The following is a 24,744-nucleotide window of genomic DNA, read 5'->3' on the forward strand; positions in this document are numbered from 1 at the left end:
GAACAGCTGGGCAGGTCGATACCTTTTAAATGTGCGACCCACAACATCACCTATTTAGGTATTAGGATTACTCCCAACGCTTAAGGATTTTTTCCGAGCCAATTATCCACCCTTACTGCATCAACTGAGTGGACCTTAAGAGATGGGCACCTATGTATTTATCCTGGTTTGGACGAATACATGCCATTAAAGTGACGGTTCTGCCAAAACTGCTCTATTTATTTCAGGGACTTCCAATAGAGGTAGACTGGAGCTATTTTTCGACCCTGCGCTCCATAATGATCCGCTTTATATCGCAATTGGGGAGGCCCCGCCTTTCCTACAAATTATTACGACTACCTAAATCCTCAGTGGGTCTACGCAACTAGCAACATCCAAATCTAAGGAACCAGATAAATTGATAGAGTACTATTGTAGAACTTCAACTAGCGGAGTTCCGAGATTTTGTGCCATGCTCTAGAGTTCTGTATTATAACCTGCTGCCTAATGGCCAAGGTCGTGGAAACCTTAAAAGATATTAAAAAGTAGGCAGACAAGATTAGCTTTAGAGCAGGCTTGACCTGAACATTTGAATGGTTAAAAGCAAATAAGATCCAGCATATGACCTTCCTTATATGTGGGGTCACTCACTAGTTGCTCTAAAGTGAATCCTTCTTAAGCAGACAAAAACTGCTTAGCAGCCCTTCTGTTGAAGTCAATTGTGTGTAAATTAAAATCCCCTAACACTATAAAATTGGAGTGGAGAAGCAACAATTGACTAAGTAAATCCTTAAGTAGCTCTAGAAAATCTACAAAACTAGCTAGCGATCTTTAAATTAATGCCCCAGATAAAGAATAGGAAGGCGCTAAAGCAACTGTGAAAGACGGTCCCTCAATATTTGCAATGTTTGTCAATTTTGAAATTGAACAAGAAAAATAGGATTGGCGCACTATTGCAATTCCGCCCCCATTTTTATTTACCCAATTGATATGCTGAATTTGAAACCCTGGAGGGATAGCTAGAGTACTGTCATCTAAAGAAAACTCCTTTAACCAGGTTTCTGTTAGGAACATTAAGTCCCATTTATCCTCAAGAGTAAATTATAGACATCTAAAGCATGTTTGGGTAAGGAGCTACAATTTATTAGACAAGCTAAAAAAGTGGTACCCATGAGGGCAACCTCGCGGGACCCATTTATAGCAGGAGGGTTATCTTTATCAGGGATGTTGGGAGCCCAGTGCTGATTGATTTGATTGATTTGATTTTGGGTTTTGTAGAGCGCTCAGCTGCCCTTAGGCATCCCGGCGCTGATGAACACATCCTGGAGGGTGGGAAGTCAAGTGAGGGAGCGCTCAAGGGAAGAGTAGAGTCTTCAGTCCTTTCCTAAATCTGAGATGGTTATGTTCCTGTCTAAGGGAGAGTGGGAGGGCGTTCCATAGCCTGGGGGCGTTGTACGAGAACTGGCGACCACCTGTTCTGGCCTTCGAAATTCTGGGGATTTTTGCCAAGGAGAGGAAGTTGGATCTGAGATGTCTGCTAGATGTTTGGTGGGACACCAGAGGCCTGAGTATGGGAGGGCCTTCATTGTGCAGTATTCGATGGGTAATGCACAGGGTCTTGAAGTCGACCCTTTCCTTGACTGGTAGCCAGTGCAGACTTTTGAGAGCTGGCTTAGCGGAGTTCCTTGCAGCGGTTCCAGTGAGTATTCTGGCCGCAGCATTTTGTGCACATTGGAGTCTGTGAACTACAGAGACTGGGGCCCCCAGATATAGGACATTGCCATAGTCCAATCTGGAGTTCACCAGCCCCTGCATCAAGAGCTTCCTGGATTGAGGGGGGAGAAGATGGAGAATCTTTCGTGCCATCTTTATGAGGCCGAAGCACGTTCCCGCAGTTTTCCTCGCTTGTGTTTTGAAACTGAGCTCCTGGTCTAGCCATATCCCTAGGCTTTTTACTTCTGATTTAGGGGGTGGTGGAGATCCCATGCATAGTGGCCAGGGAAGAGGAGTGGGGATTTTATTTGGGTTTCCTAAGAGGAGTATTTCCGATTTTTCCCCGTTCAATTTCAACCGAGACTCGCACATCCACTGGTGCACTTTTTCCAGACAGCTACATAAGTTGGTGAGGGCGTTGTCTGGTTGGTTTAGGGAAACGACGAGCTGGGTGTCATCGGCGTACATTATTGATTTAATCCCGAAAGGTTTGACAACATCCTCGAGGGGTGCCATGTATACGTTAAAAAGTGTGGGGCTCAGGGAGGACCCCTGAGGCACCCCACACTTGAGTGCCTGAGCTTTGGAGATGGAGTGCCCATCTGTTACTTGAAAAGACCTGTTCTCAAGAAAAGATGAGATCCAGGCTAAGGCGGAGCCCGCCACTCCTGTTAGTTCAAGACGGTGAACAAGGGTTGCGTGGTCAACCGTGTCGAAGGCGGCACTTAGATCGAGGAGGATCACTGCCACTGATCCTCCTGCGTCGAGTATGCTCCTAGCTTCTTCGACCATGGCTAACAATGCGGTATCCGTCCCTTGTCCTGGTCTGAAACCCGTCTGGGTTTGGCGAAGGAGGTGGTTGGTCTCTAGGAATTCAGAAAGATGTTGGTTCGCTACTCTCTCTGCGACTTTGCTCATTGCCGGCAGTAATGAGATTGGTCTGAAGTTTGATGGGTCTGCTGGATCAAGATGCGGTTTTTTTAAAAGAGCTTTAACCGTGGCTTTTTTCCAGTTTGCTGGGACAATGCCAAGCTCAAAGGAGGCGTTGATCAAGTTGGTGAGCGGAGGGGCTATAGTGGAAGCAACTTGTTTCAGTTTACTGATAGGAGCTGGGTCTGAAGGGGCGCCGCTTTTGATTTTGTGCAGGACGTTGAGAAACATTTCAGTGGTGATGTGGGGGAAAGAGAGCAACCTCGGGGTGTTTTGGGAGATCGGGTGGTGGGGGCCTCTTAGAGTGGTACACACCGCTGGGAGGGCGTTGAGAATTTTTTCGATTTTATTCGAAAAAAATTCGCCCATCTGGTTGCATTTTGAGCCATCCAGGTCGGGGGGTGAGGGGGGTTCCTGAATTTTGGAGAGGCATTTGACTATCCGATAGGTCTCTTTAGCGGAGTTGGTTGCGGCTGCAATTTGGTCCTCAAAGTAGGCGGCCTGTGCCGTTTTTAAGGCGTTTTTGTAGAGCCTAATGTGGGCTTTATATCCACTTCTGTCGTCAGTGTTCCAGTTCTTTCTCCATTGGCGTTCAAGCCTTTTGCCTTTCCGTCTTAATTCGCGCAGTTCCTCGGTGAACCACGGTAGATTGGAGGATCTTCTAATGGGAGGGAGGATTTTTAACGGTAGGACTATATTGAGAGAGTCGCTAATCCAGTTGTGTAGTTGATTTTCGGCTTTGGAGGGGTCGGGGTCAACTATGGGTAGAGTGGAGGACAGAGAGCGTTCCCATAGGTTAGCGTCCAGTTTTTTCCATGGGCGAGACGGGGCCCGTGGTTGAGGGGTTTCCGTGATCTTCCCTGGAAGTTGGAATTTAAAAGGGACCAAAAAATGATCAGACCAGGGGAGAGGGAAAGGAATTTGAGCAGAGAGTTGGGAGAGGTTCGAGAAGATGGGGTCCAGTAGATGTCCTTTAGAGTGGGTGGGGTCATTACCGAGTAGTCGAAGATTCAGAGAAGTTAGTTCAGTTTTTAGGTCTGTGGCGAGTTTATTGTTTTGGTCATCGAAGTGGAGATTTAAATCCCCGAGGATGGTGAAGTTTGGGGTTCGGCAGGCCAGGGAGGATATGACATCGATGAGTGAGTTTATGAAACGCCCTACCTGTCCTGGCGGGCGGTAGATTAACACCCCCGTTAGCGTGGTGGAGGGTGGCAGATGTAGAGAAAAGAGAATATTTTCACTGTCGAGAATGGGGCTGTCTTTGAATTGACATGTGAGGTTGTCGCGATAGATAATCGCGATACCGCCTCCCGTTCCTGTAGGTCTATTGAGGGTTTTAATGAGATACCCAGGAGGTAGTGCTTGGATAATGTCCGGGTCGGAACTACCGGACAGCCAAGTTTCTGTTAGAAACAGAACGTCCAAGTTTGACTCGGTTAATAGAAGGTTAATTTCAACGTGATTCTTGTTGGGAATATCAAAAGAAGAACTGACAGCAAGGACATTTATATATGGAGCACTTTATAGGTCCAACATTAAAGTTAAATTAGAAATCGCACAGTGCGCTTTGAAAGTTACTCAATTCTATCCTTGAGTATACCTGTGGAAAAGTGCTCTTGACAGGGCCCACTGGCAGCATAGCTGGCGATGGACGCGATTCAAACTAGGAAAGGGAAAGACAGGCTTGCCTCTGGCGTGTCTTTGACACTCCAGCTGTATGCCCGCGTCGCAGGTCCACAGCATGCCCGGCTTAAATGAGTGAAATGAGTCTCGATTCCAACCACTAGAGCACATCTGAACCAAAATGTCACCTCTGTGGTGGAATCTGTAAAAATGTGGGAGTGAAATAAACAAGACTCCCTCCAAGTTAAAAGAGGATCCTGTTAAAAATATCCCTCTAAATCTATCAAGCCACACCCCTAATACCACAATTATGAATACACATTATACAAAAATCACCAGAAACCAGTTATAGGCACATTTAGCCGTTGGCTTTAAAAATTTCTACAGTCAAAAATGATCCAAGACGGTCGTAATTGTACTCCTGATCAGTCCTGCAGTAAGTCCAGCACCACTCACAGGTAATGCAACACACTCCCATAAAAAATAATGGAGCAGAGACTTAAAGTAAAAAAAAAACCCTAGGAAATAATGCTAAAATAAATTAACTTACGTAGACTTTTTAAAATGATGTATATGTATTTATTTAATGTCCCAAAAGATACATATAACTTTACACTCGGAAAGGGTGACTAGCCCAAAGTAATAAAGTTAGTACAAAGTATAAGAGTACATATAGACATCTAAATTTACCTTAATGAATAAGCCCCTATGTTTGTATAGTGCATATTCGACTTGGCGCACATTAAATTAATGGCAGCAAAGATCAACACTTAATTTTGCATCTGAACTTTTTGGTTTTTTAAAAAACAATTTATTAACATACAGAGACAAATTGCAGGCTGCCTCGTTCACTATAGGTCGCATTGCATTATCAGTCAGTCAAGTTTGCTTTATTCGAGATAAAAACTCATAAAAGCATGATTAAAAAAACCATTCATTTGTTAAAACAAGATCTTTCCAAATGACAATGTTTAAACACATTTAACAATACAATTAAAAGAGATAATTTATCCATAATAATAAAAAAACATGTTGACAGCACTAATTTAAAAAGAAAACCCAATAAAAAACAATCACAAAATTCATATATTTACGGCATTGCATTATCAAAAAGGGTGGCTTTTCTGGGTGGAAGGGGTGGGTGGGCTCCGGTGTGTCGCGCTACAGAGGGGGACGGGCAGAGCTGTGGGGTTCTACATCCTCCTTGCCACCATAGTAATCTGATAGGGTTTCCACCATGGTTGATGATGTCCTGCAAATTCTCACCCTGAATGTGAAGGGGCTTAACAACCCCATAAAGAGAAGGGCTGTTATATCATTCCTAGAGAATTCCGGTGCCTCAATTTGCCTGCTACAGGAAACGCATTTGCTCTCCAGGGACTGGCACCAAATGCGTTCCCGGGCATTCCCCCAGCAATACTGCTCTTCTACTACAGAGAAGAAGGCCGGGGTAGCACTTCTCTTTGCTAGCCATTTCAAGGGTCAGGTGGGGGACAAGGTTGCTAAAATCAGGGGCAGGTTTCTGGCCTACACTGTTCAGGTGGGTGGCAGCTCACTAGTCATTGGGTCGATTTATGCTCCCAACACCAGGCAAGAAAGTTTCCTTACAGGGGCCATGGCTGATGTCCTTGCAGGTCAATCAAGATACACACTGGTAGGTGGCGATATTAATTTGGTGATGGATCAGGTCAGGGACAGATCGGGCCACCGCTTTGGCGCCACAGGGGCAATCTCATTGGAGGGTAAGCAATGGTTGATGAGTAAAGGAATTCGAGATCTTTGGCGGGAAGCGCATCCGAACTCTACGGGGTACACTTTTTATTCACATGTGCACCATACCTATGCTAGATTGGATCACTTCCTGGGGTCCCCCGACCTAGCTGCCTCAGTCACACACACGGACATTATCCCGATCGCCCTCTCAGACCATGACGCAGTCACACTCCACTTAAAGGTCCCTCGCACTAAATCATTTAGGGGACGATGGCGCATTCGGGAGACCTTGCTGCAGCGCAAAGGGGTTACACAGCAATTGCACAAGAGCATTTCAGACTACCTAAGCCTTAATGACAACGCAGACGTCACGGTGTCGGCGGTTTGGGGGGCACTTAAGGCCGTGGTGCGCAGGGACCTCATACCAATTGCCGCCGCTGAAGCTCGAGAACGTAAAGATAAAAGACAGGCTCTTTCGGCGCACGTGAGAGAATTAGAACGGGTGCACAGCCGGACTGGTGCCCCGAGGATCTGGCGACAGCTTAAAGCGGCCAGGGCGCAGCTTGCGAGCCTTGATCTTGATCGTGCAGAACACGCAACCCTACGCTTAAGAAATGCATATTATGTGGGGGGGGTTAAGACGGGCTGCCTCTTAGCTAGTAAGCCCAGGGCTCGGGTTCAAAGATCTCCAGTATACAAGGCTAGGGGGGCAATTGCTTAATGAAGACGAGCAGATAGCGGACGCGTTCCGGGCTTTTTATGCATCGCTGTACGCCGCGGACCCAAACTCCGACCCTGCAAATGGGGAAGCTTACCTTCAGGGGCAGCGGTCACTGCACTTAACAGAGTTAGCGCGCTTTCCCTTGACGCCCCGATCCGGACAGAGGAAGTGATTTTGGGGATAGCACACCTCAAGCCTCTGAAAGCACCAGGGCCGGACGGCTTCTCTGCTGGCTTTTACAAAGCCTTCTGCCCATTACTGGCACCTATCCTCACTAGATTGTATAACTCTTCCAGGGGCCAGGATCCATTCCGCCTGACATGCTTGCTGCAGATATCATTGTCCTGCCCAAACTGGGCCAAGACCCATCCCAGTGCGCCACATACCGGTCTATTTCCCTGCTAAACCTGGATCTTAAAATATCCACGGGCATTCTGGCGTCGAGGTTTGGGCCATGCCTGCCGGGCATTATAGAGCCCGATCAGTCGGGTTTCATTCCGAACCGGCAATGCAGTGATAATACCAAGCGTATTCTCCACATCATAGATAAAACCCACTTCAACGATTCGGATGCTGCTCTTCTCTCTGTTGACGCCTAGAAGGCGTTCGACAGAGTTGATTGGGGATATCTTGACAAAACCTTGGTGCGTTTTGGCATTGGGGAACGATTACACGCATGGTCGCCAGCTGCTACGACACTCCTCAAGCGCAAATTAGGGTGAATGGTGTGGGCTCGCAACCCTTTGATATCCGACGGGGCACCAGGCAGGGGTGTCCCCTATCACCCCTATTGTTTGCGCTATACATAAAACCATTTGTGCAGAAAATCTGCGATAATCCGGATATCACGGGAATCATGTTCGGGGGGGAGCCCCACACCTTAATCCTTTATGCTGATGACATACTTGTGGCGATGGACGACCCCATGCGCTCCGTGCCGGCTTTCCTCTCCGACTTGGAGGCTTTTGGGGTTCAGAATGAATATGGGGAAATCCCTGGTTCTTCCCCCGGGCTGTAACGCTCGTAGAACCGCGACAATTTGGGGTGCTCTCTTCTCGTCTGTCTCTGTCATACCTGGGGATTACCTTGACGCCCAGCACAGCACAAACGGTGGATCAAAACTATGCGACACTACTGGCTCAGATCCAGGGGGACCTGAAGAGATGGCGGCAGTTGCTTATATCCTGGTTGGGGCGTGTGGCGGCGATAAAAATGTCCCTGTTACCCAAGATCCTCTACGTGTTCCAAACCATCCCAGTGACTCCACTGATGGGGATGCTCCAGAAACTGCAGGACGCCATTCGGCAGTTCGTTTGGGCGGGCAAGCGCCTGCGGCTTCGCAGAGACTTAGCTAGACGGGCACCATCGGAGGGCGGCTTGGGCATCCCGGACCTTTTTCGTTACTTCCAAGCGACGCAGCTTAGATACCTCCTGGAATGGAACCGCCCAGAGTCGGAAAAGAGATGGCTTTTCCAGGATAGGGCGATGGCGCAAATGTCGCTCTGGAAGGTCCCCTTCCTGATGCGGTTGGCAGACCGCCGTATGTTAAAAAGTCGCCTATTACCCATTGGTTTCTCAAAGTGTGGGATGCGGTAGCGGTTCGCAGGGGACTTACTACTTTCCCCTCTCCCATTACACCACTGTTTGATAATCCGGCGTTTCCTTCCGGGTTGGAGTCCCGTGCGTTTGGCCAATGGCGGGCCTCGGAATGCAAGTCTGCTGGTCACCTGTTTGACCTAGATGGCTTCATCCCGTTTGACACCTTGCAGGAGATGTATACTTTGATACAGCCACTCAGATTTCAATACTTCCAGATCCGTCATTGGCTGACGCAACAAGATGTGCTGCCCCAGGTGAGTCGACGTCTCACAACATATGAGAAATGGCTCGTCACGAAACAGTCCGACAGCCAAACAATCACAGACTTATACAAAATGTTAAGCCCGCCCCTGCCTGTTTCCCGTTCTGCTGGCCAGAGGCGTTGGGAAACGGAGCTCGGAAGGAATCTTACGGATAAGGAGTGGGGGGATATTTATCATAGGGCCCACCATACCACCAGGAACGTAGCAAGTAGAGAATTTGCAGTCAAAATCGCATACTATTGATATTTGACGCCAGCTAGGCTGCATCAAGGTAACCCGAAGCGTAGCTCCGCCTGTTGGAGGGGATGTGGCCAAGTGGGGACGCTGACCCACTTATTGTGGGAATGTGCGGAGGTGGTGGACTACTGGAAGGAAGTATTTGATGATATTGACATATATTTTGAGATGAAGATCCCTCGTTTCCCTGCTTACACGCTGCTAGGCCTCCCAAACGCCTTGACATTTCCACTTAAATCGATCGGGGGAGACAGATGGGCTTGGCTGTGGGGGCGGCAGCACATCATATTCTCTCACTATGGGGCACCGCGAGGAGACCTACACGCACGGGCTGGCTTCATAGGCTATGGTATATACTGGGTATGGAGCGGATTCAAGCGATTTTAACTCAGAACTCAGACTCATTTACCACTATCTGGCAACCCTTCCTTACACTGTTAGGTGGAGAATTCAATGAACTCACGTGCCCGAAATATCTTAGATTGCTGCGACTTACGGAAGAGCCTACCAAAAGGGAGGTTCCCCCTAGTCAGGACCCACGCAGGCATGATACCTGATAACCATCAGGAGGAAGGTAGGGACACACCCGAGGGGGAAAGGGAGATGGGGGGGGGGGGGAGTTTGTTCGTTCCAGGGGCATCTGGACGCATTAAGGACCGAGGACTTTCCACCACTGGCATGCATGGACACATCATACCACCCAGTAATTCGCAAAGCGGTCGCACTGCTGTAGGAGGGTGGTGTGGTTACGAGTTCAAGGGTGGCCATCGAGGTCCATATCTGTTTTACTGTATTGTGCCTGATGCGCTGGAAATCAATAAAACTAATTCAAACAAAAAAAAAGTGGCTTTGCTTGTTCTCTTGTATCTGTTAGGGCAATATCCCTATCTTGTTATGCCAGTTGGTGTTTCAAGAGCTCAATAGCTGGCTTTTGGATTTGATTTGGGCGTCTGGGTCGCCATCGAGATATTGTTTCTGTCCTTGGATGTTAAAGGCCTGGGGGCACAGCATGACGAGCTGTATTATCTAGCAGCACAACTGCAATGGCTTACGACCTGAATTGCTTGGGAAGCGCCATCTGATGTGAGGTATCTCTGGCCTACGTGACATCCTGGAGGCCATTCCGTGTGGTATGGGAATTCTGCTTTTTTTCCTGGTGGTTCAACACTGTCGCTCCTGTTACCTCCGTCATAGGCATTGTGTGGCGGTATACTCCCTAGATCTACTTTACTTGTGTGTGCCCGGCTTCGCTGCAATCAGAGCAACTTGCAAGTCGCAATGGAGAAATGCCCCTGTCACGTCTATGGGGTAGCTGTTTGAGATGGGGGCTACCCTAAAGTTTGAGGGGCTTTGCGAGATATCCATGCTTCTGCAGGGAAAGGTCCTGACTCCCACTATGCTTCGGTAGACAGTCAGTGACATTTGGGGTGACTGGAATGTTAGGCCTGTTACAGACCCTGCCTTGCACACACTGCTAACATGGAGCCCCCAGAGACACAGGGTCACAAATGTATACGGGGCGTTGGGACAAGGGGCGAGACCAGCTCCACTTGGCCTTCAGCTCGGATAGAGTCAACACCTACAATTTAAGGTTCTCGCCCTCATAGAAATGTGATCTCCATTGTTGGACACTTGCAGGAGGCGATTTGATGCAACAACTGCAATACAAGGCCAGGCAGGGCTCACAGGTTACAGGGTGGGATATAATACCTCATGCCATGGAACTGGATTCATACCTATGGCCGCCATTGCCAGCAGCTCCTCCACCCTACTTTCGCTACACTATTATGCAAACGTTCTGTCCATGGTACTAGATAGTCCAGGGTGTACTTCCTTGCTGAAGTTCTTTACACTCAGCACACTGCTGACCCAGCTACGGAACTGCTCTCCCTATGTTGGAAGATTCTGTTTGTTTATCATGCAGTAGCTTACCCCACCTAGCATCTCAGTCCAGCAGGCGCACTCACCGGACCACACGCCAGCACGCAGCTCCTGCCCCTGGGTTGGCAACGCTGTTGGTCTCGCCGCGAACGTCCATCCAGGAGCGGCTGAGACTACAGCTCCCAGCGGGCTTTGCGGCAACTTCCTGTGTCCCGCTGTCTTCGCGCCCGGAGGCGCTACAAAGCACAGTCCACCCCTCGGTGGAGCGGGGGTCTCAGTCCAGCAGGCGCACTCACCGGACCACACGCCAGCACGCAGCTCCTGCCCCTGGGTTGGCAACGCTGTTGGTCTCGCCGCGAACGTCCATCCAGGAGCGGCTGAGACTACAGCTCCCAGCGGGCTTTGCGGCAACTTCCTGTGTCCCGCTGTCTTCGCGCCCGGAGGCGCTACAAAGCACAGTCCACCCCTCGGTGGAGCGGGGGTCTCAGTCCAGCAGGCGCACTCACCGGACCACACGCCAGCACGCAGCTCCTGCCCCTGGGTTGGCAACGCTGTTGGTCTCGCCGCGAACGTCCATCCAGGAGCGGCTGAGACTACAGCTCCCAGCGGGCTTTGCGGCAACTTCCTGTGTCCCGCTGTCTTCGCGCCCGGAGGCGCTACAAAGCACAGTCCACCCCTCCGCGTCGCGGGACGCGCGCGGGCGACGCCGGGCGGAGCCCGGGCAGAGGGCGGGCCGTCTAAGGCCGTCCAAGGACGATCAGGGACGGGACGGGCCACGTCCTTAACATCTTCTACAATGGGTAAGCGAAAATTGCCGACACCATCGGCGGATGAAGCTAAGGCGAAGGTACCTAAGTATACTACAAGTATACTTACATATTTAACTACCAAGGTGGGGGAACTATCATCTAAAATTGCTGAGTCTGAGCGTGAACTGGGCATTGCCTCTAGTCCCGGTACCGCTGATACTTCATATGCCTCATCTTTAAATTGTATACCTTTGGAGCCTCGGGTTATAATTGAGGCTTGTAGACCCTCCCTGTCACTTCCTGCTACAGTTCTTCCATGCCCGGCCATATCTGAAACGGTGATACCTAACGCCCCATTGAGCCCTGGGGTTGCTGGAAGGTCGGATTCAATTACGGCTGGTTGTTCTCAGCCAGCCCTACTGACAGAGGAGGTCATTATGGCCTTATTGGAAAAACTGTTTACAGACAGACTTGAGACTGCTTTAATCCAGATTGCTTCGGATATCAATGAAACATTGAAGGACTGTGTTAAGAACCTTATATCAAAATGTGATCGTATAAACGATGTTCTTAACGCTCGGACCCCTGCATTTTCTATGCCCTTGGCGCCATGTCCTCCAGTTGTAAAGGTCACTATCCCTAAAGCTGGTGACCCACCTGTAACTAGACCAACTAATATCCCTCTTTTACCTATGCCACCAAAAGGGAAAGTAGACAATGGAATATACATCCCTTCGACAGAGGTTGCCCCTGGTCCAAATTGTTTCATAAGGCCTAGAGGCCAGCGGGGGGCTCCGGAAAAAAGTATACCACCTATAAATTTACCACCGGATTCAACACCCTTTGTCGCAATATTGGTTAACGTGCCTAAACTCGAAAACGGAGCGATAGAACAACATGAGTCTCTTCTTAGTCACGTTAAAAAATGGTGTAATGCCAACTGCACGGGTGAAAGTAACATCGCGGATAATATTGTAACAAGTAGACGGGTAAACTGGGTGGGCAAAAGCAAGAAAGAAGTTGCAGGAGACTGCGTCATTGTAAATTTTAAAACTAGGAATGTCGCGAGTCGACTTTTCTGGGATGACTCCCCTTTGGATCCCGTGAGCAAAGGGGTGCGGGCGATGCCTCTGGGTTTCTTTTACCCCCGTCCACAGAGGTTAGTTGTAAATGAGAATATTAAGTTACAATCTATTGATAACACTTGGGCAGAGGATAATCTTATTTCACCTATGCCTTTTAATGTCTGGATGACTAAGCCAACTAAAGCTAATGGTGCAGTAAATGTTATAAGGAATACACCCTCTAATAATCTACCATTGTCAAATATGTTTTCAGCATTAGCTGATAGAGTAGACATTGAATGACTAGCACCCGTACCTGACCAGGATAACTTGATTTGCTCAGTCAATACTGATGTGGCCCTACCTGTTGTTAGTGTCGAATCTGTTATAAATGACCCACCACAGTTAGGGGGAGAGCACATACGGTTATTATCATGGAACATCGCAGGCCTACGGGCAAAACAAAATGACTGTATTTGGTTACAATTAGTGAAGAACCATGATATTGTCGCATTACAAGAAACTTGGTCGAAAGATAAAGGGTTCTGGGTAGAAGGTTTTATTTCTTTCTTTGTTGATGCTCTGAGTTCTACATCGGGTAGGGACAGAGGGGGTTTGTTATTCCTTATTTCGGTTAAAATTGCTGGTAATGTTAGAGAAATCCCTAGTTTTTCTCACTACTTCCAAATGGTGGAAATTAGTTTGGCTGATAAGAATAAGATTGTACTAATAAACTGTTATAACTCCATGCAGGGGGGACCCCCAAATTTTGTTTTAGACGGTCTATCAGACTTCTTAACCAAGTATTTGTCCAAACAAACCACTTTTGTTCAGTGTATAATGATGGGTGATTTTAATGTTCATTTGTGTGAGTCTCATTGCCAGATTATTGATGAAAATGGTCCTGATCATACTTTAACGCCACACTTTGAACATAGTCCAAAGGGTGTGGCAATGGAAAACATGCTCTCATCAAATGATCTATATGAACCAGGGATTGCAGATATATCAAACCGTGTGGTCACATATAACGCTAGGGGCAGTGAATCAATCATAGACTTTTTTTTTATGTCTTCAGGGCTCCTTCGTTATGTTCTATTTTATAATGCGTTTGTTAGTGGATTTAGTGACCACAATCCTGTGTTATTGGTTTTAGATACTCTCTCTGGTTTACATAAAGGAGTAGCTAGGCCTACTTCTATAAGGGATGTGAAGAGCAAAGATCAAGGCAGACGCCTTAAATGGTGCAAAGTCTGCCCAGAGAATTTTCATGATCGTATTGTGCAGGACATGGGAGCTGAATTTGGGATATGTTTGAATAAAGAGATGAGGGGAGGGGAAGTTGTGAGTGCCTTTGAAGATATTTGTGCCAGAGTGGATAAAGATCTCAGAGTCAAACCAGGGAAAGGCTTGGTCCCAGTGTGTAGATGGTTTGACCATTCCTGCTCACAGGCACACGCAGCTCTGTGGAAAAGCCTTAAACAATCACCCAGAGATAGAATTTTGGTGGCAGATCTAAGAAGACAATACGCTTTGGCAGTCAAACTTCGAAAAAAAGCCATCAAAGATGAAGCCTGGGACTCTTTGATGGACCCCACTACCCTTAAACATAGCTCCAAATTTTGGGCTATAATCAATAATCCCTTGTTTTCCCATACATCAAATCAGGACCTTGAAATTAATATATCTGAAGCCGATTGGATTAATCATTTTTCCAACATATATGGTTCAAACGAGATTGTTGAGGTGTTTAAAATACCTTATTCCTCGGCTTCTCATATTAAGTTAGATTTCACCAAATCTGAAGTAGAATTGGCAATTTTAGGCTCAGCTGCAAATAAAGCCCCTGGTCCGGATGGGGTTCCCCCGGACTTATACAAACTTAATTCAGAGTTGTGGGCTGAGGTTTTAGCCAATGTTTTTAATTGTGTGTATGAGGGGGGGTTGCCAAAATCATGGTCATGTGCCATTATAGTCCCTATTTTTAAAAAGGGCCTAAGAAGCGACCCAAAGTGTTTTCGGCCAATTTCACTACTGGATTCCTCAATGAAGATTTTGGGCAAAGTCCTGCTTGCTAGAATTAACACCTGGTCTACAGTTAATAATATTCTAGTTGATGCCCAATATGGGTTTCGTGCTGGGAGGGGGACTGAGGACCAATGCCTAAATCTTCATTTATTAATCTCGAAATACACAACTGTTAAAAAAGGGTCAATTTATGTCGCATTCATGGACCTATCTACAGCTTTCGATTTGGTGAATAGAGCTCGATTATGGACCATGTTGCTAAAGCTGGGTTTGGACCCCCCCCTTGTATATTTTCTGGCAGAATTACATAAAGATCTGAAAGCCTCAATCAGAATGGACCAGGAAGGTAATCGTACCGCCTGGTTCAAATCAAGCAGGGGAGTGCGGCAGGGCTGCATTCTTGCGCCCATGCTATTCACCTTGTATATAAATTCACTTGAGGAAACTCTTTTATCAGCGACCTTGGATACTCCGCGTGCAGGGGAAACTCGTATTCCGGTTCTCCTGTACGCGGATGATGCCGCTTTAATAGCTCGGACTCCTATAGGTCTACAAAAACTTTTAAATGCTTTTAATGATTTTATGCTATCATTAGACCTAGTAATAAACAACTCCAAATCACACGTCATGGCTTTTGGGGCTGGTAAAAACAACTCCAGGCAGTTTTATTGTAATGGCGATGTGATCACCAATGTTAAAGTTTTTACATACTTGGGTGTAATTTTTGATAATAAGGGAAGTTGGGCTCCGCAAATTGTAGCTAAAACTAAGGCGGTTAGAAGCTCAGCTACTGCTATTTTAAGTTTTGCTAGGAGACTGGGCGGGAAGCCAACAGGTGCTTTACTTAACTTGTACAGGGCAAAATCAGTGGCAATAGCCAGGTATGGCTCTGGTCTGTGGGGCTATGTAAATAGTGAATCAATACAAAGGGAAGAAAATAGATTCCTGCGTTCTACCTTAGGGCTCCCCCAATCTACAGCCACGTTTTCAGTCCACCAGGAAGTTGGGTTGGGCTATATATCGGACACCCTTTCTATGGCCCCTATCCTGTTATGGATAAGGCTTTGGACAAATAAAAACTTGGGCCTTAATCATAAAATATTGGAGGACTGTTTAAAACTGGATAATTACAAAAGTATAGATTGGCTTTCACATATAAAGAAGTGCTCCTTGGATCTGGGACGTCCTGATATTTTTCTGATTCCCCAGGATCTTAAGAAATTAGATTTAGCCTGGGTGAAGGCCAACTTTATGACTAGGAAAAACGTGGAGAGGGAAGAATGCCAACTACTCAAGCCCACGGTCAGAGCCCACTATCTGACTATCACGCGGCTTACCATCCAACCGTACCTTACTATTGTCACTATCCCCTTTCATAGGTGGCTTCTGGTTAAACTTAGGTTTAACCAGATTTATACGGTCTTGTGTGACAGTCCCGGTTGGTTTAAGGAGGAAGATGCCCCTGTTTGTAACTGTGATAGTTTTTCTCTTCAAAATAATATGCACTTTATGCTATTTTGTAATTTTTTTATTGAGCCCAGACAGAAATACCTTGTACCAGTATTGAAGGAAAAAGCTTTTCTTCAGGCAAAACCTGCTCTCCTGTACCTCCAATTAATGGATTCTACGTTGGCCATGTTTAGCGTGGCCAACTATCTTGTTGCTGCGGTTAGGATCAGGAGGAAAAGACTTAAAGATGTAAATATTGGTGTTTTGTGAACATAAATGAAATGGAAGTGGTCTTCTTTTTAAAATGTATATTTATTGAGTATTTTCTCTTTTATGATGTATTTTTATAATGTGTATTAATTCGCTATTATTGTTGTTTCCTCATATCATGGGTTTTTTATGAAATTGTTACTGATTGCGGCTTCTGTATGTGATTATGAATCTGTCTGCCTTTGTGATGAAATTGTAGAATGCTTTTATGATTTTTAATTTAAATCGAATAAAGTGGTTTTGACTTGACTTGACTTGACACCTAGCATATTCTATAGTATGTCAACTCTCTGTGCACATCTTGATGTAGACCCTGTTTGCCTCGCCTACTATGCACTAGATTGGCAAATGTATGTAGCCCATCACACTGTGGCTAGATATGTGTCTTCTTTTTCTGTAATATTGTATGCTAAACTTTCAATAAAAAGTGATTTATAAAAAAAAAAGTAACTAACAGACACTAATTGCTAAAATATTTTGTCTCTAGCAAATTTACAATTGCATTTTTTCTGAACCCAAATCCCAAAACGCACACCTGATTGGGTGCAGATAGGCGGGCCATGCTGACAGTACAAGTGCTGCACTGCATTGCCCTTTCATGGCCAGCTCCCTGTGAATAGTGAAATGCACTGTTTTACAGTGCATTGCCACCCATTATCTACATGGAGGAGTGTAGGAGGCCTGCTGAGGTCATCGAGCCCACCGATATCTACGTGCATGTTCAGAGAGCGCATTTCCTTACATAGATCTTAAACGGCCACTGAAGGGAAATGCATAGGATATGGGGCCAAATATATGAAGCGGCAGGTCGCAAAAATTGGTCACAAAGGAGACCGACTTTTTGCGTCATGTCTCTGATTTTGCAGTGCGACCTATGTACTAACAGGTTGCATTGCAAACTCTGCAATCGCAGGTGGGGTTTGCACAACAACCTGCCTAATGAGTATTGATTAGGCAGGTTGCTATTTACAACTCCCTGTAATTGGCTACAAACACAAGAAGGGTGGCCTGCAAGAAACAGCAGACCACTTTCCCTGTGTTGCATTCCCAACAGAAAGTTATGTTGCTTTTTCTGTTTTTTAATTAAAAAGCCCTTGTTTCTTTAAGGGATCGGTGCTGCTTCAAAAAAAGGTTTTCTATTTGGGATACATCAGGGAGCAGGCAGGGATCCCTTGGACCACTGCCATTTACCCTTGGGTGGCCCTGTATAATTATTAACGGGTAAGAGGACATAAGGAGAGCCATTTCCCATGGAAAATCAGTTGCCCCCTCCTTTGAGGTTTGGGTTACTAATCAAGAGTTTGCAATTGTCACAAACCATTGATACATACAATACCAAATCGCAATTAGGAAGGAACGCCTGTTCCTAGTTGGGATACGCTTGTGTTGCAAAACCATTTTGTAATTTGGAAAAGTTTTTCTGACTCACAAAATAGGTTTAACATAGGTGTAGTACATAGAATCGCCATTTTTCATATGCAAACCCTGCGATTTTGCAGTATCGCAGGGGTTGTTATGGTAAAATGGCTTAGTACATCTGGCCCTATACTCTGACCACTACTTCGGGAAGGGAGAGAGGGAGGCTTGTATTAAGGAACAGCAGGGCTAATACTTTGTATGATAATTTTCAGTTTGCAGTTCAGACACAACCTTCACAGAGAAATGAGTGGTGCAGCAGCCAAAGATCTGTGTGTATCCCTCGGTCTGTGACAGATCTGCATCAGCCTTGTTTGCGGCTTTGCCCACATTTGCAATTTTTCCAAGCGAGCGAGATGCATGTACGCAGATCAGTTTGCCCACAAGCTTTTTTTTTTTTTTATTAAACTTTTTATTAAAGACATGAGATCACATTGGCAACAGGGTTAAGAACACATATGTACAGCCATAAAGGTAAATACATATAGAAAGAAAGAAAATAACAAACAAAAAAAGGGGGGGGGGGAGAATTAAAAAAAAGAAAAAGAGCAACGGCATGATTATTTTTCAATGAAAAAATGAAAGCTTAGTTCAAACAAATATAGCTTACAGTAAGCATCCTGGCCTAATTTTAATACATATACCTAAACAAATTCGCCCCAAATTTTTTCCAGTTTATGTAATGCTTTTACACCCCGAGTTTTAGCTAAGGTGTGTTCCACATTATATGTATCCTTAACTATGACCCACCATTCAGACGTTGATGGTGGATCTCTTGCAATGCATGCACACGCAATAGTTAGCCTGGCACAGGCTACTATAACACTAATAAGTTCTCTAGAGTTATTGTCACACACTTGGGTTTCTGAGACATAATCCTTTCTATCCCACCCCAAAAAGATAATAATGATGGGCATGTATAGAACATATGCTCTAGATCTGCTGCGTATAAATCACATTTTGGGCATCTAGTCCTATCATTATCTAGGTTATTTAAATTAATTCCAGCCCATTTTGAGATACGTGTAGGGGTATAGTAAAGAGAGCATATAGTTATATATGATTGTAACCTTAAGCTAGTAGAGTGAACTGTTTTTTGATAGTATCCAATGAAAAACGATTGGAATTAGCCAAAATAGTAAATCCAAACTTCTGACTCCAACGTGCAGCTAATTTGCCACAGTCACCTTCCTTTTGAGAATTAAATTTTTTATATACAGAGCTGATCAGTGATTTATCTTTTACTAAATAGATACATTCCCACATATTAGAGTCAGTCAGTTCAATAAGTTTGAGATTACGTTGAAAGTAATCTCTAATCTGATAGTATTTAAATCGCATGCTCTCGGTGACATTATACAGAAGTTGGAGTTTGACAAACGTTAATAAGCCTATGTTATCATATAAATCCCCTAGGTCTTTAATCCCGCAGTATGCCCATTGTCTCCCTGCCCTATCATGAAAAATTCCAGGGAGGATTGGGTTATCCCATAATGGTAGTTAAGGGTGACATATCGGCATCTGAAATTTATTAACTATAGACTTCCATATATATGCTATATCTCGAGCGATCTTAAATTTGACCCGCTTAAAATAGTTTGGGTCATTAATTCGTTATAAGAACATTTTGGACTCTATTCCCAGCATAAATGTATAATAAAAAAGAGGTTCTTTATCAGGGTGTATCAAACAACGGATATGCCCAAAAAATGCCGACCAAAAGTATGTTTTAAAATCAGGAAAGTCTAAGCCGCCATTTACATATGGCAATTTAAGTACTTCTATTGCATGACATGCTTTTTATATCCCCAAATAAAGCTGCTTAGTATACCATCTAAACGCTTAAAAAAAATATTATTAATGCGCAATGGGATGGACCGAAATAAGTAAATAAACTTTGGGAGGATTTTCATTTTAATTGAATTAATTTTGCCAATTAAACTAAGTGGAACCTTGTGCCATTTTTTTAAAGTAATGGTTGTCTCTTTTAGCAGTAGTTCGTAATTCAGCGTGGCGGATTCTTCTGGGGATGCAGAGATTTTAACTCTCAAGTAAATGGCATTTTTACATACCCCCTGAATGGAGTCCTTTGGATTATAGTTCAGTATTATTTGAGTTTTATTAGTATTCAGCCTGTAGCCAGATACTATACCAAACTTCCCAGCCTCCGTAGTAATCCCTGTCATGGATTCTTCTATATTTGTAGAGTAAATCGCAATGTCGTCTGCATATACAGTCATCTTCAAAGTATCTGAGCCTGATGAAAAAGGATTTATATTTCTATTGTTTTGTAATGCCACTAAAAAAGGCTCAATAGCCAGGGCAAATAATAGAGGTGATAGAGGACACCATTGACGGGTGCCATAGTAGGGGGATCATCAGTATTAGGGCTGTAAACCACACAAAACGTGTATTTCTTGCTTTCTATAATAAATTGGGCAATGGCCCATCTGCCACTCTTATCTGTAGAGGTTTTGTTTACCTCTGCCTTAAAAAAATTATTGTGTAGTATAGCAACCCCCCGTATTGAAGTATTTAAATCTGAGCTTACGATAACATTATACCCTAATTCTTTAAGGAGTTTCCGGTCCTTATTGCACATAAGAAGTAAATAATAAAATCATAAAAAAATTATCTTTGCCAATTATTGTCCTTCTAAGAGCTTGCCTCATGTCAATTTTATGATTTTTACCCACCCCAGAACCCCCAAACCCCTTACACCATCACCCGACCATACCTTGCCATCCCCCCCACCCACCCACTTCTTCCTAGAGGAGGATTCCTCTTTTTAACCAGCTGTCGTTGGTGTGGGCAGCAAAAAGAGTCGTAGCAGTGACCATCCCCCCCCATTCCCGAGATTCAAACAGCTCCGACATTGTCATATAAAGCACAAATAAAAATAAGTCAATAAATCATTATTTCCTTAATTCTCTACGTAGAATTTCTTCATTTAGCCTCATAGGAGAGAGAAACAAAAACACAAAAAGCACCAAATCAAAAAGCAGATTCCCTACCCCCTTTATATCGAAGGTACCAGTAGCGCTACTTATATCGATTTTTAAGGTCATTTTACATACTGTACATTATACTACTGTTCTATAGATTTTTCCGTAGGTTCTCTCTGCCATTTTTTCAGCATTTTCTCCACTTCCTGGTCATCGAATAAAAAAGAAAAGTATGACCGTTCTTAAATACTTTAAGGCAAGCAGGCTCTTGTAAAAAAGCCTGGCCCCCCAGGGCCTTGATTGGATCAATATATTGCTTCAGCTTCCATCGCTTCTCCATGGTGATCTTACTTAGATCAGACCTTACAAAAAACGTTATTGACTCTATGGTGACTGGTTTGTTTGGTCGAGCCTTCAGTGACACCACTTGCCTTAATAGAAAGTTGCCCAGGTAAATCAAAAAAGGTCTAGGATACTGATTATCCTTGTTCCGTTGGATTAGGGTAATCTATGCACTCTTTGCAGCTGTGAGTCCCAATATCAGTCCGATAAGTCTGGAAATGCCTTCTGAAAAAACTGAACCATGAATGCCCGCGGGTCACCTCCTTCAGCCCCTTCTGGTATACCGAAGACACGGAGGTTTTGCCTTCTTTGTCCATTCTCCATGTCCTCGACTTTAGTTTGCCATTTTGCAATCAGCAACTCATGGTTGTTGACACATATCTCTATGCGTGTAGATAGCTCCTCTGTATCTGCTACCCTTTGTTGTAATTCTGTCATCTTAGACGCAAGGCCACCAAGTTTGTTTTCTAAAGTGGTTAAGGAGCGTTGCATTTTATCATTATCCTCACGCATTTGTGTATAATATTGCTGGGACTCCTGTCTCGGTCTATTCAAAACTTGAACAATCAGATTAAGTGACACCTCCTCCTTATTAGTACAGTTCTCCGCCCCACTCTGTCTGCGGTGGTGCACCTGCTTGATTCGTGCCCGCACCCAAATTTTCAGCCTCCAGATTATGGATTATTTCAATTATAGCTTGGGTGTCGGGTATAGCCAGAGGCATGTTTTGAGCCGTTGTGGTTAATATGTAATTATCAGATACACTGACATTTTTTATCTGTTTTTCAGTAGTGCCTCCCTCACCTGGACAGTTTCCACATAGTCTTAATACTATTGACTTAACACCTCCCTTGGCTTGTACCCATTTTCTTAGGAGGCTGTTATCAGCAATTGGTTTGGCTTTTACCCCACTTTGACCGGGCATGGATTTCTTAGTTTTGTTCTTTGATTTTCCTCTAGTTTTCTTTAAAACAGGGCCCTTATTTGTGCTATGGGTTTTTATAGATACATCCTCCTCTATTTCTTCAAACTCATCATCGTTAAGTTCAAAATCAACTTGAGTCATCACCAGTTATATTGCCATCTATAGCTATGGTTGTAACAACCCCCATTTCTTCCCTCGCTGAGTTTTTTCTTAAGATTGTTGGGGGGGGATTGCTCACCATTACTACAGTCTGATAACAGCACAGAGTCCTGGTCATCAAGTAAAGGCATCTTTGTCTCATATAGCACCGCCAGCACCTGTGCCACCTATATCTGCAGTTGGTTCCATACCAGTCATTGAAACTTCTTTAGAAGCTTCATTAGCAGAGGTTTGAGTTGGGGCAAAAGCAAATGCAAGAGCAGGGGGGGCAGCTACCCTGCTGTGAGATAGGCTATGAGATGGGCATTTTGATGTCTCCGATATCCCATTGCTACCCTGTTGTTTTTTTGGAGTTACAGCATTACTTATATTGCGTCCTCCATTGTTTTTAGCTCCGTTTCTGCTACATAGTGATGTGGTAGTTTTAGGTGGCTGGAGTATCGGGGCCTTAATTAAAGACAACCCGATTTTAATCGCATACAGTCTTTTTAGATACACCCCCTTCGCTCCCGGGGTTGTTAGCCTCTTCGTTGCCTATAGTTTGCCCACAAGCTTAGTATTTTACGCAAGCACCACAATGTTTTGTGAATGAGCACATAATAAAATATTTGTTTAATTGTATTTTAACTGGCAGGGGTTGGATCAAGTACAAAACAAAAAGGCTTTGCGAATTGCGCCCTTTGTATTTATGGTTTTCTCTGATAGTGTGATTGTGCTTCAATATCTGGACTATGACTGCCTTGCATTAAAGTAACTTGACTTTTGGAACTTTCTATGGTTTGCTTATTAGATTGTGTTATTCTGTATCCTTGTTCCTACTCAGGTGGCAGAGCTCGTGAAGGAGCTTCGGAGTGAACTTGATCAGCTGCTGCAGGATAAAATCAAGAATCCTTCCATGGACTTGTGCACTTGCCCGCGAGGGTCCCGCATTATTAGTATGATTGTAAAATTGGTGACTACTCAGTAGTGTATGATGCAGCCATAAAGAGCCACAACTGAGTATGGCACTGTGATGAACTTACTGTAATGTGTAGCTTTTCAGGCCTCAGGACAGTTAAGGGTACCATGTACTCCCTCTACATGATGATCTACTTCTCCACACAAATGTCCAGTTAAAGACTACATCATGTGGATGTGATTGGTAATATGCTGATTATTTTTCATCGTTTTGTTTTTTAATATATATCGTCCAATGAAGTGCATCTCTTGTCATGATTGCGCCTTCCTGCAGCACTTCATCCTCGATTTCCCTATTAAACATTATACTCGTCTATCTCATAGTCACCATACAACATTGTGTTTAAGTCTCTCCTGCCAGTCACTGCCTGTTGTTGATCCAACCCTCATGACAAGTAGCCACCATGTAGGGCCATGTTAACAAGTAACTGCCTGTCATTGTCTTTATTAGGTCTTTTGTTTTTCCTTTACAGCTTTTTTGTATTGTCTTCTGGATTTGTATTTTGATGGTGTCTGTGCCAAATTTACAATGACTGTTATTAAAAAAAGACACTTTTCCCAAATGTGTATGAAATTTGAACATAGGCATAAATGAGAAAGCATTAGCATATTTTGGCATTTTTTTAATTAAAATGTATTGACAACCCATTCATAGCAGAAGGGTAGTAAAAGACCATGGATGCTGGAACAAAATATTATGTTTTATGATTTACTCAGTTTACAATCTGAGAGTTTATTGCAGTGTATTCATAAGACTAGGATTTCCATATAAAACATAGACACATATTATTCCAGTATTGGAACTTTCATAGATTCCCATTGCTTGTATCATTCCCCGTCGTCAAGATGGGAACCCCCGGTAAATAAAAAATATCATAGAAATAGGTACAAATAGGTAAAAAAAAAAAGAATAAGGCCTAGGCCTCATCTCATTTCGTAGCATATCCTAGGAAGTGACATCAGAGTTGTCAGTGCTGTGGTCTAAGCAAGTGATTTATAATTAAGCACACAATCACGTGTACGTTATGTTCTTTTACCATATGAAGAAGTAGAAATGCCTCAGCAAGGAGCCTTCCTCCAGTGCCATGCAGGATTATTTTTAGAACAAATTAGGGATGTATAGGAAGCGGAACAAAGTTTGAAAAAGAATAAGGAAGAAAAGGAAAAGTTGTTTATAAGGATACACAATAACAGGAATAAGTAATCTGTACATGTATGTAAATTTGAACAGTCCAGTTATGAGCTAAATAAATTTGGGGGGTGGGGGTACAGCTTGAGCGACATAGACTAGGAGAAGGTTTCCTCCCTGCATGACCTAGGAGTAACAAGTGGGAATGTTCATGGCTTAAAAAGGTTAAGGAAAACAGGAAATATAGATCCGATTGTAGAAGGAAATTAATTGATCTGTATGCAAGAAACCTGGCTGTGTGGGGAGAAGTTAAAATTTGACAACTTCTTACAAATCCCTTCAGAGGCTAAAGAAAATGTACAGGGGCGTCCCTCAATTGTACAGCTAACTCTTGCTTCTGTGAAGATATCGAAAAACTTGAAATCACTGCCAGCGAAATGTGAGTGGTTGCAAATATGTAAAGTAGACTTATATAAAAATTCTGCAGACATTGATAATTTAATTGTGGTGAATGTCTACGTGCAAAGGGCAGATATGACTGATAATCAAAATCAGCAGGTGTACTTCACAGAGTATTTTGAGGAATGTATGTATGCCCACTCAAAAGGAATTGGTATTAATAATGGGTGATTTTAATGCAAGAATTAAGCTG

General features: G+C 44.3%; 1 protein-coding gene across 2 annotated transcripts in view; it reads left to right on the forward strand.

Moving 5' to 3' along the window:
• DHX57 (DExH-box helicase 57) overlaps nt 1-23,526 on the forward strand; it is a 539,830-nt gene extending 516,304 nt beyond the window's left edge. For both annotated transcript variants that reach the window (XM_078649008.1, XM_078649007.1), the window contains one exon: nt 22,830-23,526. In XM_078649008.1, the coding sequence (XP_078505134.1) occupies nt 22,830-22,973 (144 nt within the window). In that variant the 3' untranslated portion in view covers nt 22,974-23,526. The remainder of the gene's footprint in view (nt 1-22,829) is intronic.
• Nucleotides 23,527-24,744: the final 1,218 nt, after the last annotated feature.

The sequence above is a fragment of the Lissotriton helveticus genome, chromosome 6 (genome assembly GCF_964261635.1).
Source record: "Lissotriton helveticus chromosome 6, aLisHel1.1, whole genome shotgun sequence".
NCBI classification, from domain to species: Eukaryota; Metazoa; Chordata; class Amphibia; order Caudata; family Salamandridae; genus Lissotriton; species Lissotriton helveticus.